Genomic DNA, 13,152 nt, shown 5'->3' with positions numbered 1-13,152 from the left:
TGAAAGAAGTTTAGATCTGTAGAGAAGTTTTAAGTTTATTTTGGTTATAGAGTAAGATTTGTTGAGCTTCTTTTCTTCAAGTTGATGTTTCAAGTGTTTTGATACTCATATAAGCGTTAGATGGACTAGAATGACGCTACAACACAACACAGACCCCAGTCAGCAACAGTGTTCTGTTGTATTTTTTCTGACTGTGTTTCACTATGACATGTACTATCATGACATTTATGGCATCACGTCATTCTCCTCATTTTATTCTTTTTTTTTTTTTTGCACGTTAATAGCATACAAAAATCTTGCGTTTTTTAAATAGATCTACTGCTTCAAACTAGCTACAACATTAGTTCACATCTTTCATAACAATGGTCATATATATTAAAGGCGTTTGGCATCACGCTCCAATCTCTTGGTATGTTTTGGCTCGGAGAAGACAAACATGTTTCCTGGTCTCGCAGCCAGTGTATCAACAAAAGTGCGGCCTTGACCTAGCATTTCATTTTCATCCACGACCTGCTTGGCCCCTGGAAGCCCTGGGACCATACGTGGCCACTGTTGGATCAATGAGTGACCCATAATGGAATCTTTTGTTGGTCAGCTCCTGAAACAAGTGGCCTTTCGCCGCTGGCCGAGCGAGATGTTCAAGTGTTCTTCACGGGCCTCTTCTTTGTGTTAGCTTAACCCGATACTGACCACAAGGCAGGTTTTATTTCTTCATTGGACCGATAGATAGTGGTCTAGCACGTCCTACAAGACTCGTTTTAAATGCCTTTTTTAATATCAACTAAACCGTTGTTTCATTGAGTAAACTTGTATATCTATGGCAAAGGTTTTGTTCCCCTCACAAGCTTAGTTTATCATTCTATCGAAACGAATGTATATGTTTACAAACCTTGTATAAACTCACTCTGTCTGTCTGTCTGGGTGGACTCTATTACGCGGCATCTCTCCCACTTTCCAGTCTCGGATCAAGTTGAAATTCTGCAGAATAATTCATTGTCGGTGACAACACACGAACCGATTAATTAATCAATTAGTCGTAATAAATTAAATAATATTTTTTTTAAATAGAAAATGTATTTACCTAATGGGAGATAAGCCCCCTCCCCCCAACCAACTGGTTCAGAAAAGTGATTGGACCATAGTACACTGAGCATGCTATAAGCAGGGCTAAGTTGGGCTAAGCAAAAAAACAACAACATTAATACAAATATTTCCAATGGTACACATTTATTATTTTATCTAGATCTATTGAAAATTAATTATATTATTCATTCGTTTATGCAGTGCCACTCAATATAAGCTTTGTCTTAAAGCAATTATTGTTATATTTGACTTGTTAAATCCGCCATTGAACTGACACTGTAAAAGCTATTTGGATTTCATCCTACATTTTTTTTTATCTCTCTCTGAAATGTTGAATAAAAAGCTAGGAAGGAAAAAAGAAAAAGAAATGGCTCGATTGTCTAGTTTGGATACGTCTCATTGTGACAATAATTTCCGGTGAGATCAAGATCTCGCAATATTGTCATGACTAGTTGTGCCATTACTACAAACATGAATAGATGTATGTCTATAAGATAAGATACCGCGCTGTTCGAATACAATCTTCATACGTAACTTAGTCTTAGGTTTTTTTGTTTTAGCTGTGCCGAAAATAGCCCCTCTGTAATGGCAGGCCTGTGATACCAACTTCAAATGGCCACTACACCAGAAGTAAACATCATTGGGGACTTATTGGTCATCATTCAAGCTGTCTTTTCATAGCTCAAGACTTCCTGTATGGGAATAACGGTCAAGGTCACTAAGAGCTTACTTGGGATCTTGCCAATGCAATAGATTTAAATCCCCTCCCCCAACCCTAATAAAACGTAAAAAAAATATTATGTAATGTAAACTTAAGTTTATTTTGTTTTTAAAAACTCGTTGCATTTCCAGTTTCCTGACAGCAAATTAAAATGCCAATGAAACAGTGTAAGAATAAATTGACTGGCAGGTGGAGACATTTTTTTTTATAAAGTGGACCCATGTAAAAACACAATAATGAATCAGACGTGTAAGTTGTGTCAAATTATAAGGTGATCTTGATTAGCAATGTCATTCATGTTCAGTTTATCTTTGATGCATCTTTATAATTTGCAATCAGGCCATCGTCATCATTTGAATTCCTCGCCTAATGGCGTGGGCTGACAGAACTAATTTAACATTTGAATATATAGAATGATTTATGCATGTGGAGGCCCCGGGCCAGGATTTTTATGGAGGCCCCTACAATTTTTCGAAAGCATTAATAAAGATTCACCTATGAATGAAAATACTTACTTCTAAAAGCAAGATATATTTTAGAAGAACGAAATAGAGTTCTTGTACATTTAATCTCACTTTCCTTTTGAAAAAATATTTAATATTTATATTTTAGTTTAAAATATTGTATTTTTTTTTTAGAGCGTAAGACCATGGTAGACGCATTGTCGTAAATCCGAGGTGAATTGACTTATTCCGAGCATGATACTAGCGTACACTTCTTAACCACAACATTTTTGCTTCACGTAAAAATGAAAAAAAAAAAATTAAAAAAAAATGGAAATTTCTGACTGTCGAAATTCGGATATTTTTTTTTCAAATCTCTATTGTGGAGGCCCCCCCCCCCCAGGGCTGTAGCTCCGCCTTCCCTCCCTTAAATACTCCCCTGTAATGATTTGATGTGGAACACTAGTCTAGATGTGCTCTAATTTACTACACATGTCAATGTGGCTTTGAATTCCTTAAGCAAGTAATGTTTTTAATGTTGGTTTGAATTTCTCATTGCGACAAGTCGCCAACCAAAGTAAACAGCTATTATAATATGTTTCATAATTTAATAATAATAATAATTGAATAATAATTTAATATGAAACTGCGTGCGCTCCCTTACAGAGACGTTGAGGACTTAAGACCCCTGACAGAGACTATAGTACCTTTTAGTTCCTAATCAGCTGTTCACTTGCTTTCTAAAACTTTTTATTTTTTGTTCTTTCTTGTTTGCTTGTGATATCAACAAAATATTCTGCATTGCGGCTGGACTAACGCCAGACATTGAAGCGGCATTGACGTCTGCATCTCTTACACTACAGGGTACTTGACATCCTTCGATCTCTTAGTGATGCCTAGGCTGTAACCCTGAATACTGACGTTGTAGAGATGACCTTGCATACATCAAGGTACTCAAAAATAGTGGCGACATCCAATGGTTCGTGACAGCCGTGATGTCCCCGTCTGTCTCGTCTAAGTGTGCAGACCTCGCGCGGTCATCGCAATCACTGATCAGATTTCTAAGCAGTAGAGCATATGTCTCTGCCGAAACACTGGTCGTAGTCCACTGGTCTGGCTCTGATGTCCACATGGCCTGCAGCAGTTGCCTCCTTCAACATGTTTCTTTTTGTTCTTCGCTATAGATTGTGCCAAAGAGTTGAATGCGTTGTGCACGTTGAAGGAACTTTTCGCGCTTGTTTCTAGGTAAGGGAGGCTGACACTGTCCGCGAAACTTTGGGCCGCCTCGAAGGGGACCACACGCCCTTTGACCTGGTCTGACTTGTTACCGACTAGAAGCAGCGTGCAGTGTTCAGAGAGGTCGTGAGCAGTCTCTTTCATCCAGCTGCTCATATTCTGGAAACTGTCCATGTTGGTCAGATCAAACACGAACATTACCCCGTCAGCTCCTCTGTAGAAGCTGGGCACTTTACGTCTGAATCTGTAAGGCGGAGCTGTGTCCCAAATTTGTAGTTTGACTTTTATCCCTGACACCTCTGTGGGTTGGTTTCTGTTAGGTAAATAAAAAAACATTTACTTTGACTTCTATTAAGTTATGTTAAGTGTCAAATTGATTTTGTATTGTTTATGCTTTGATTTCTACTCAAATTTCCAAAAGTATCAATGAAAAATGAAAGCAGGGCAGTGTCTTTGAAAAAAAAACAGTTCTCGTCCTATGAAATGTTGTTAAGGCCAATTACACTTTACTTAGCCTTGGATAAACTTGCACGGATTTTGGGATAAAAATATTTTGTGTACAGCATAGTAAACACTAACCTGAAGTCGACGCCTATGGTGGTGATGAAAGTGTCGCTGAAGCAGTCCTCAGTGTAACGTAACATCAGGGAAGTTTTGCCCACGCTGGAGTCTCCCACGAAAATGATTTTGAAGATATTCTCTCTGGCTTGTTGACTCTGTAGACATGGAAGCAAATACAATAACAGTCTTCATAAAGTAGCTCACACTGTAGCGTCCATTATGTAGGTCTATTATGAAGTTTGAGTTTGATTAGATCAACTATGCTGTATTATTAATTATTTTTTTTTTAGTATTTACAAGCAAAGTGCATGGTGTTTTTTTTTTTCAAAACAATTTAGCTTAAACAAGAATCCGTACGCTTCTATGATATATGTAAGGTCACTAAGATAGTCTAACAATCGTATATCTACCAAACTTTGTCAATACATTTGGAATTGAAAGAAGTACAATCGTTCCCTTGAAATAACTCGCTGGAGAATCTTCACAGTTCTGTTTAGACTTGAGATAGATTACAGCCTTGATTATATGCGTTTTTTTTAAAGAGATGTCGGTGTTTACTAAATGAACTCTTTGAGGTCAGGAAGTTCGTGCCTTGACCACTATCGAAATGGTTCCTATAGCCAGTTGCCTAATACTTTCAATAGCCCATATGAGATTCCATTGTGGTAAAAACAAACAACTACTGATAATATTTTATCGCTATGACCAAAGGTTGTGCTCTGGTTTGGATAGTTTATCAATTACGTTCTGTCTAAGTGTACAGTTCTATTATTGTTATTTGCATTTGGAGTTTGAACTATTTTACAGATAGCGTGATTGTAATGATTTGTTGTTATTATTGGTTTTGTTTAACGCGTCTTTCGTTCTTCTTATAGCATGCTCCGTGCGCTTTGGTCCAACCGAGACCAATCGTCATAGAAGGCCCGAATACTGACCTGCAACGTCACAACCTGTGGGCAGTTCAGACCAATTGCGTGTTGCCAGGTCTCAGGTCTGTATGACGTTGCAAAGAGCTATTGATCTCCACAGCCTATAGGTTGCGACGTCGCAGATCAGTGGTGAGGCTTTCTATGATGAATGGTTTCGGTCCAACTTCTTGGTGGATGTGGGCGTGTGGGGGAAAGAGTATTTGGTTGAAGGTATCCGCGCTGCCTTAGAATAGACCACTTATCTCGAGTTATTAGTGTACATCGGGATTCGAACTCGAGCTACCTCAATGAGGTAGACAAGAGGTTAAGCCTCTCGATCCAACATCCTCTAGAAGAAGTTGACCATCTCGTTCTATACAGACCTGTTGACATCTGTGTGTGTGGCTTGAGGGGAAACTTCTAAACGTCAACGTTTTTACCCGGGAGCTTTTGTTGTCTGTCCCCTTTCTTGTGTCAAGTAGAACTATAGCTAGGAGACCTTCACTTGTTAGATGTCCACCGTCTGTTCTGGATATAGCAAAGCAGGCATTGGACTTCGCTTCATAAGGACCTAAATAGATGTAGAGGCCTCTGCATTTTTTCACGCGCCGCAATCTTCGACTAAGAAGTATGTTACTATTCTGTGTATGAACTGAAAACTTACCATGGCTTGCTATGATTGCCACTGAGTGGTTATGTTGGTAAGTTACACAAGTGCCATGAAAAGGTTGTGTTCTACTTTACACAAGCTATTTTATTTAGTACGTCGCCTTTGTCGTTTCCCTTCGCATTAGCAGCATGGTTGAAAGCGACCTTGAGTTGACATAATGACGTGGCAAGACCAGCGTACTTCCGTCATCGTTTTTCTATTAATAGATCTCTTGTTCATTTCGGGAAATCCCCATCGATTGGTACTGAGGCCTTGCTGATACTGAGGCCTACATAGTAACCACACACTTAGATTCTAGTGTTTTTTAAATAATTATATTGCAAGTCTATACTTTACTACACGTGATATGTTGTTGATAATTACGAGGTACTATTTACGGAATAGACAAATGAGTGGCTCACTTATTGTACCAGGGGCTATATAGACAACTCTCAGGGTGTATTATTTTCTTTTTGATCCTTGTTTAAGACGTCAGAGAAGTGAGCGAAATGCAATGACCATGTGTCCTTCACCTGCACAGAAACAAAGCCTAGGTTTGTTTGTTTTCTTAACTGGTCAGTATGGAGGTGGACACAGTCCATGTTTAGCTATGACCACGGAGAGGGTCGTGGACTTAACATTTGAGGTTGTAAAACATGACTTCTCAAAAAATCTTTCGAGGGTATGGAAAGGACTGCATACATTCTCTGGCTATCATCGCTAAGTCACACGTGTTGTGATATCTCTTCTGGTAGATTTCATTTGTAAGCAAAATCATGTCTCCGTCAATAAAAGAATTCTTAACCATTGTGACACTTTTAGTTCAACATCTGGATCGTTGTTGCCATTGCATTCTATTTCATGATTTGTATTGGAGAAACTTTTTGTTTGAAACTGAGACTGGAATGACAATAGACAAATGCACTGCTCAAATTTATAACAGTAGACTTGTGTACTCGATTTGACGTTTGTTATCCTTGAACTTTCAGAAAACTCTCAAGGAACGACCTTTCATCGCGGTCTGATTTTACAATGTACTTAACCTGAGTGTAAAAATGGAATGTCTATTGTACGATTCTCACTCATAGGACAAAGAGTTTTTGTTTTCTTATATCGATGCTGTGGAGGCGCGGTGGCCGAGCGGTAATGCGCATGGCTTCTGAACCGAGGGTCCCAGGTTCAAATCCTGGTGAAGACTGGGATTTTCAATTTCGGGATCTTTGGGCGCCTCTGAGTCCACCCAGCTCTAATGGGTACCTGAAACGTAAAGGCGGACACATGACACCCAAGAAACCCGTAGGCCACAGAATCAGATGACCTTTACATCATTTGCCCTATAGACCACAAAGTCTGAAAGGGGGAACTTTACTTTCTTTTCATATCGATGCTAGAAAGTCTTCGAGATGTTGTGGGACTAAAAACTTTTCAGTTTTAATACTTAAAAGACTACTCCTCCCATCTAGCAGAATCATATTTTTTGTAATCAAACATTGTAGCTAATGATTTAATCCATTCAAAACGAAACACGTAAATAATTTTTTTTCAATTTAACATTTAATGGATACTAGTATTTACACACAAACTATCAGTTTTCAGTATTAGTTTTCAATCTCATCACAAGGTAATCAAATGCCATATACAAATAGTGCCCTGTTTCTTTGTTGTTGATGTTTTTTATTGTACATATTATTTTATTGTATAGTTTATAGACAGATGTCGAGCTTTCATTCATTTATTGTTGGCTTATTATACTGTTTATGTAGGCAAGTTGAACTCTAGATGCTTTGTCAACTCACTATTTAGAAGCGATTTGATTTGGAGAGTTAAGTTCATAGAGCGAAGTATTTTTTGTTGTTTTCTTTCGGTTTTATTTAAGAAATGGTTTCAAGTAGCCCATGCGCCTGCATTCACACACGAATATACAATCCTTTGGAGTCTCTGTAATGTTACGAGAGCTGAAAGAGATTTGATTCTATTGTATAGAATCTATTCACTGACTCCACGAACTGTACCCAATGTTAAAGTGATGTACCCGTATTTGATATAATATATAATGTGGCTCGCACTTAGTCAACTCGTAGCAGACGTTGACAGCTAGTCATTGTTGACTGTCACACCTGGTTTCATGAAGAAGACTCATGTCCACACAATTATTGTGTGTCTGTATCATGAAGTAGACTCATGCCCACACAATTATTGTGTGTCTGTATCATAAGTAGACTCATGCCCACACAATTATTGTGTCTGTATCATGAAGTAGACTCATGCCCACACAATTATTGTGTGTCTGTATCATGAAGTAGACTCATGCCCACAGAATTATTGTGTGTCTGTATCATGAAGTAGACTCATGCCCACACAATTATTGTGTGTCTGTATCATAAGTAGACTCATGCCCACACAATTATTGTGTCTGTATCATGAAGTAGACTCATGCCCACAGAATTATTGTGTGTCTGTATCATGAAGTAGACTCATGTCCACACAATTATTGTTAGTCGTTATCATCGTGTACATGATAAAGATGTATCTCTTCTTATATTTTTACATCCCTCTCTCGGCACTTGTTTCTGTCTAGAGTACCGGTACAGGTTCGGTGATAGGTTTATAATGTTGAGCAGGTGTCTTTTCCGAAGCACCATCCAGTGTGGACTTGCCTGGCCCTGATGTCAATAAAACCAACCGGAGTGGCTGGAGTCAGCACGGACGATTCTTTCCGTTCCTTCACCAGAGTTTCTGCCAGATGGTTGACTGCGTTGTGCACGTTGAAGGAACTTTTCGCGCTTGTTTCTAGGTAAGGGAGGCCGACACTGTCCGCGAAACTTTGGGCCGCCTCGAAGGAGACGACACGCTCTTTGACCAGATCTGACTTGTTACCGACTAGAAGGAGTGTGCACTGGTCAGAGGCGTAGTGGCGGGCATCTTTCATCCAGGTCCCGATGTTCTGGAAGCTGTCCATGTTGGTGACATCGAAGACCAGGACCACACCGTCTGCTCCCCTGTAGAAGCTGGAAACTATATTCTTGAACCGGTCTTGACCGGCGGTGTCCCAGATGTGAAGTTTGGCGGAAACTCCTGAAACATCGATAGTTTTGATTCTGAAGAAGAAAAGAAAAGATCTTGATAGGAATAGATTTTAATGAAAACTTGGGAGAAAACATAAGATGTCAAAGAACTCTAAGAGTAATTTGGTCTAAATAAAAACATTCTAAAAACTTAATGACAGACAAAGAGGAATTAGATCTTATCAAAACAGTTTGTTTTTTTCTATACTTGCAGTCTGATTGATGACTCTGGAGTATAGTGGAAGTATGGCTTAGAAGTTCTTCATCGTTAGCGTTAATGAAGAGTTTGAACTTTTGACACCAGAAAGTCACGAGTGAGTCATGTAATTAATACAAGGAAATAGTGATAGAGATCTAGTCACATGGCCACTCAGTTTTTTGTAACTCTCTGTAATATCTGTGTGGATTTTGTTCAAAGATTTCTGTTCAATGCTTTGAATTGTCTTTGTTTGGTTCTATATTAGTGAGATATTGTTGAGTGGAACATCCAAGACAAATGGTGCAAGTATATCATCTGACAAACTTATCTGTAGGAGTTATAATTTTTACATGTAATTCTACCACAATTCGAACCTCAGAGTTTAATAATCTCAATACTCGTAATTCAATCCTTTTGATTACACAATATCTATGAAAGAATTTGATTAGAACTGGTCTACATACAAATGAAAATTGACAGAAGTAAATATTTAGAGTACAACTTACTTGAAGTCGACGCCTATGGTGGTGATGAAACTGTCGCTGAAGCAGTCCTCAGTGTAACGTAACATCAGGGAAGTTTTGCCCACGCTGGAGTCTCCAACGAAGATGATTTTGAAGATGTACTCGCTTGCGGCTTGCTGACTCTGTAGACATGGAAACAAGACCAAATAGCGTTTTTTTTTTCATGCAGTGCACCGCCCACAACACGAGAAGAGTCTCGAGAATTGCGTCCCTAGAAACAGTACATACTAATGCAGGAAAGTTACGTTTAGTTGCCGACTATTGGCTCTGCTATTAAACAAGCTATTGTTGTGTTGTTTTTTAAATTTGAAACTAGCTTTAGGTCTCTACCTTACTTTGTTTTTAAAAAATTCGATCATTGTCCTCTTCAATATCTGCCATTCACACTGTGAACTAATCTCGATGTTTGTCTCATTGGAATGATCTATTGTGTCATTTTGTTTCCTCACCGTGTGTTGTGTGAGTACATGTCCACAATATCTGGTCAACGGTGTGAACTGACCTCTGCTCTATAGCTCTAGTTTTATTTAACATTAAGAAACGGTATTTTTCCGCCTGTACACAAGTTATTGATTTCCCGCCAGTTTGTCTCTACCTGAAGGAGACTTTCGATTGTTATCACCTGTTGATTGACTGGACGTTGAAGCGTTGGGGGACACTGGCAGTATGACATTAGTACAAAGCTCACCGTAATCCACGTCCTCTCTCCCAAGAAGTGTTTCCAAACGAAAGATAGCGGAGAAGAAGTTCTATGCAAAGTTGAACTCTTTAGCTCGGTCTACCTAAAGAAGGAGGGTGGTAAAGCGCTTGTCTTCCGAACCGGGGTTCGAATCCTGGTAAAGGGATTTTTTTTTAATTTCTGGTCCTTTAGGGCGCCTGAGAGTCCAGTCAGATCTAACGGGTTCATGATGTTAGTTTGGGAAAAGGTGAAGGCTGTTGGTCGTTGTGCTGGTCACATGGCACCCTCAACAGAAACATATGGCCTTTAAATCATGTGCCTTTTAGATCGCAAAGTCTGAAAAGGTCACTTTACTTGAACGTAGCTTGCTACATAAGTTAGTTTGGCCCACCCCCTTTTCAACTAGATCAATGATTTTTTTTTTTTACAAATATTTACACTAGATAAAACTATTCAACGAATATATGTGGCCCCATGACGCTAAATAACTGGAGCTGTCCAGCACTGTTTTAATATAAACTAGAAACTTACCATGGTTTGAAATGTGTAAACTTTGTCAAGGGGAACAATCTGTATGCTTTAGATCTGTAACTAGCGTGGACTGTGTTGTGATGTTCACGGTTTGTGCGACATATTTATAGGCCGTTCACTGATGCGCTGTCTCTTCTGGTGACTGTCGATCGAGACATAGTTAAAAATGACGTGTCACTGACTAAGCTAGTATAATAACTAAACTAAGATAGCTGCTTGGCACATAGCTTAACGTAGCTGTGATCTAAAAATACTTTCTATAACCGATTTCGGGAAATTCCTATTTTGTAGTGAAGCCTGAAAGAGCCAATATTTGCTTCTTTCTCGCTGACAATCAGGGCCCTTACGAATAGCGGGGCCCATTTTAATGGATGTTTGCGAGGCCCCTATTAGTATTAATTAGATCGTTATATAAACTTTTAACATACATCATGCATAGGAAACGGCTCAAACTTAATGGGCGCCAGTGGGTTAAATAAAGCTGCCTCAGTTGAACGAGACACTAAATATGTTAACCCTTTAAGTCCTACATCTTGGCCTGTGACAAGAGACATGACTGATAGTGATATGCTAAGTTTAAAACTGCGGGGCCCAATTTAGCAATCGGCCTAAGGCCGGGCCTGCTGACAATTAACATCTTTTAAACTTCCTTCGCCGTTCTTATGCTTTTAGGCGTAGGTGAGGCTTTAGGCGTAGGCGAGGCTTTAGGCTTTTAGGCGTAGGTGAGACTTCTGTAGTATTTAGTTGACTAAACATAGGCGATGTTCATAATTCATTGAATAATTTCTAAAACGCTATCCTTTGAAAAGTCACTTGGCTCTCCCTTTCACCCATTATACCACAGAGATGTCACACTAACGTTTCATCAATAATCATTAGATGACATCTGGAACTTTGGCCATGCGACCCCAGCTGACTCTCATCACTTTGGCACATAGGGCCGTGGGAGGGATGCAATGAATATATCACAAGTCATAGATAAAGAGAGATTCAAGGTTTTTTTTTGTTATATGTCCATGCAGTGTCAATAAAAACCAGTTGAATGTTGAGATAACTCTAGCCACGTCCTATCTTCCCATCTCTTGACACTCAAGTCAACAGAGTGATGAAACACAAGTCCCTGCTCATGTTCCTTTTAATCTATTCATCCGGTAATGAACAAACTGTGTGTTTTCTTGTGATCTGTTTGGTAACAGAATCCTCCCCCCTTCCCCTTCCAATGGGTCCTGATGTTGATTCCAGGCTCCAGATTATATTCTGATTCTTTAAAACCTCGTCTTTTTTTTTTTGTTTGTTCTCTTTGTGCTGTTTAGGTTTTTTTGTTATTTTTATTTTTATATTTCTAGACTTTTGATTGGGTATAGAAAAGCATTTTATATCAAAAAGTGCTTTTAGAAAATGGGATTATATGAGAAAAAAACAAACCAACAAACAAACTGATGTCCTGAGTCCAGAGATTATTTGGTTCATGAATATGAAAAGTCAAGGCTAGCGGCTGCATCTTGATTGTCTTTGATTCTAGGACTATTTCTTTGACTTATGTCTGATGTTAAGGTTTTATGATGTCAGTGGCATTGAAGACGTTTATAAAAAGTCTTATTTTAATTTACAATGATAATTTGGACTAAAGATGGTTTGGGGTTAGGATAACATAATGTAAAATTTAAAAAGTTAAATTAATTTGAATTGCCCTGGCCTGCAAAGTTCTCCAAACTATTTTTTTTTAAATTCTAAGAAGAATTCCAGTGTATTGTGTGCAGTGCTGAGCTATACAAAGTGTCTGTTTAGATCTGAACAGTTGTGCATCTTGGAGTGGTTAAATGTTTGTTGATTGAGATGGCAAATATCATCCCAACATGTGTGTGGGAAACAAATTGCCACTTTCCATCTACTGTTTGGTTTGTGTATAAAGTGTCCCTGCTGGTTTGAGTTCTGTAGTAGATTGAGTGTAGAAGTAACTGTATACATGCAGTAACAATAAGTTTGAAAATGAAACTCTTGTTTCTAATTCTCTTTCTGGCTCTCTCTACTTCTAACTAGTTCTTTGTCTGTCTTCAGTTTTTGTGCCAGTAAAAATATTTCATATTTTGTTTCTTTAATTTTCTGAGCTCTAGTTTTCAACTTAATGAAACGGAACACAATTTTTTTTTTATCAGTTCCTTTTGAAAAAAAAAAAGAAATACATGTCAAAATATTTTTGTCCACTGTCATGTGACCCTTTCATGGTTTTAAATAGACGTGAGCATTATTTTGGCTTTCATTTATTTCCTGGGCTTGTGAGTGAGTGTGTCACAGTGTGTGTGTGTGTGTGTGTGTGTTAGGGGTGGGAAATGAAATGATATTAAAAATGAGAATTTCTATTTCTGATTTAATAACCAAGACATGCAGGCTTGTTGTTGTTGTTTTTTTTCCCCTTGCATCTGGTTTTCTCCTGTCATTGCTAATGCATGCCATCTCTTCATAGTGGAGAAGATGTACTATTATTTCCAGTCTTTTGAATCAAGTGTTTGGTACTTAAGAACTAATATACAGTTCAATCATTCAGGTTTTGAT

The 13,152-nt window shown here is 38.5% G+C and overlaps 3 protein-coding genes across 8 annotated transcripts in view; 1 reads left to right on the top strand and 2 right to left on the bottom strand.

The window, feature by feature from the left end:
- Positions 1 to 13,152, top strand: part of LOC106074534 (synaptophysin-like) — an 81,592-nt gene that overhangs the window by 53,215 nt on the left and 15,225 nt on the right. The gene's annotated exons all lie outside the window — the stretch shown is intronic.
- LOC106074536 (uncharacterized) lies at positions 1,224 to 5,784 on the bottom strand. 2 transcript variants are annotated; one of them, XM_056027201.1, is made up of 4 exons: positions 5,617 to 5,784; positions 5,336 to 5,523; positions 4,063 to 4,199; positions 1,224 to 3,796 (listed from the first exon to the last, which is right to left on the bottom strand). In XM_056027201.1, exons 3-4 carry the CDS (start codon positions 4,125 to 4,127, stop codon positions 3,301 to 3,303), a joined length of 561 nt encoding a protein of 186 aa, XP_055883176.1. In that variant the 5' UTR covers positions 4,128 to 4,199; positions 5,336 to 5,523; positions 5,617 to 5,784; the 3' UTR covers positions 1,224 to 3,300. The 2 variants fall into 2 exon arrangements, with proteins under 2 accessions (XP_055883176.1, XP_013090767.2); XM_013235313.2 differs by lacking the exon at positions 5,336 to 5,523 and having other exon boundaries at positions 1,225 to 3,796.
- LOC106074535 (uncharacterized) lies at positions 7,136 to 10,792 on the bottom strand. Its single transcript, XM_013235312.2, has 3 exons — positions 10,600 to 10,792; positions 9,372 to 9,511; positions 7,136 to 8,699 (listed from the first exon to the last, which is right to left on the bottom strand). Exons 1-3 carry the CDS (start codon positions 10,600 to 10,602, stop codon positions 8,207 to 8,209), a joined length of 636 nt encoding a protein of 211 aa, XP_013090766.2. The 5' UTR covers positions 10,603 to 10,792; the 3' UTR covers positions 7,136 to 8,206.

The sequence above is a fragment of the Biomphalaria glabrata genome, chromosome 4, assembly GCF_947242115.1.
Source record: "Biomphalaria glabrata chromosome 4, xgBioGlab47.1, whole genome shotgun sequence".
NCBI lineage: Eukaryota > Metazoa > Mollusca > Gastropoda > Planorbidae > Biomphalaria > Biomphalaria glabrata.
Note: the sequence above shows the minus strand (reverse complement) of the source record. Positions and strands in the feature narration are given on the sequence as shown.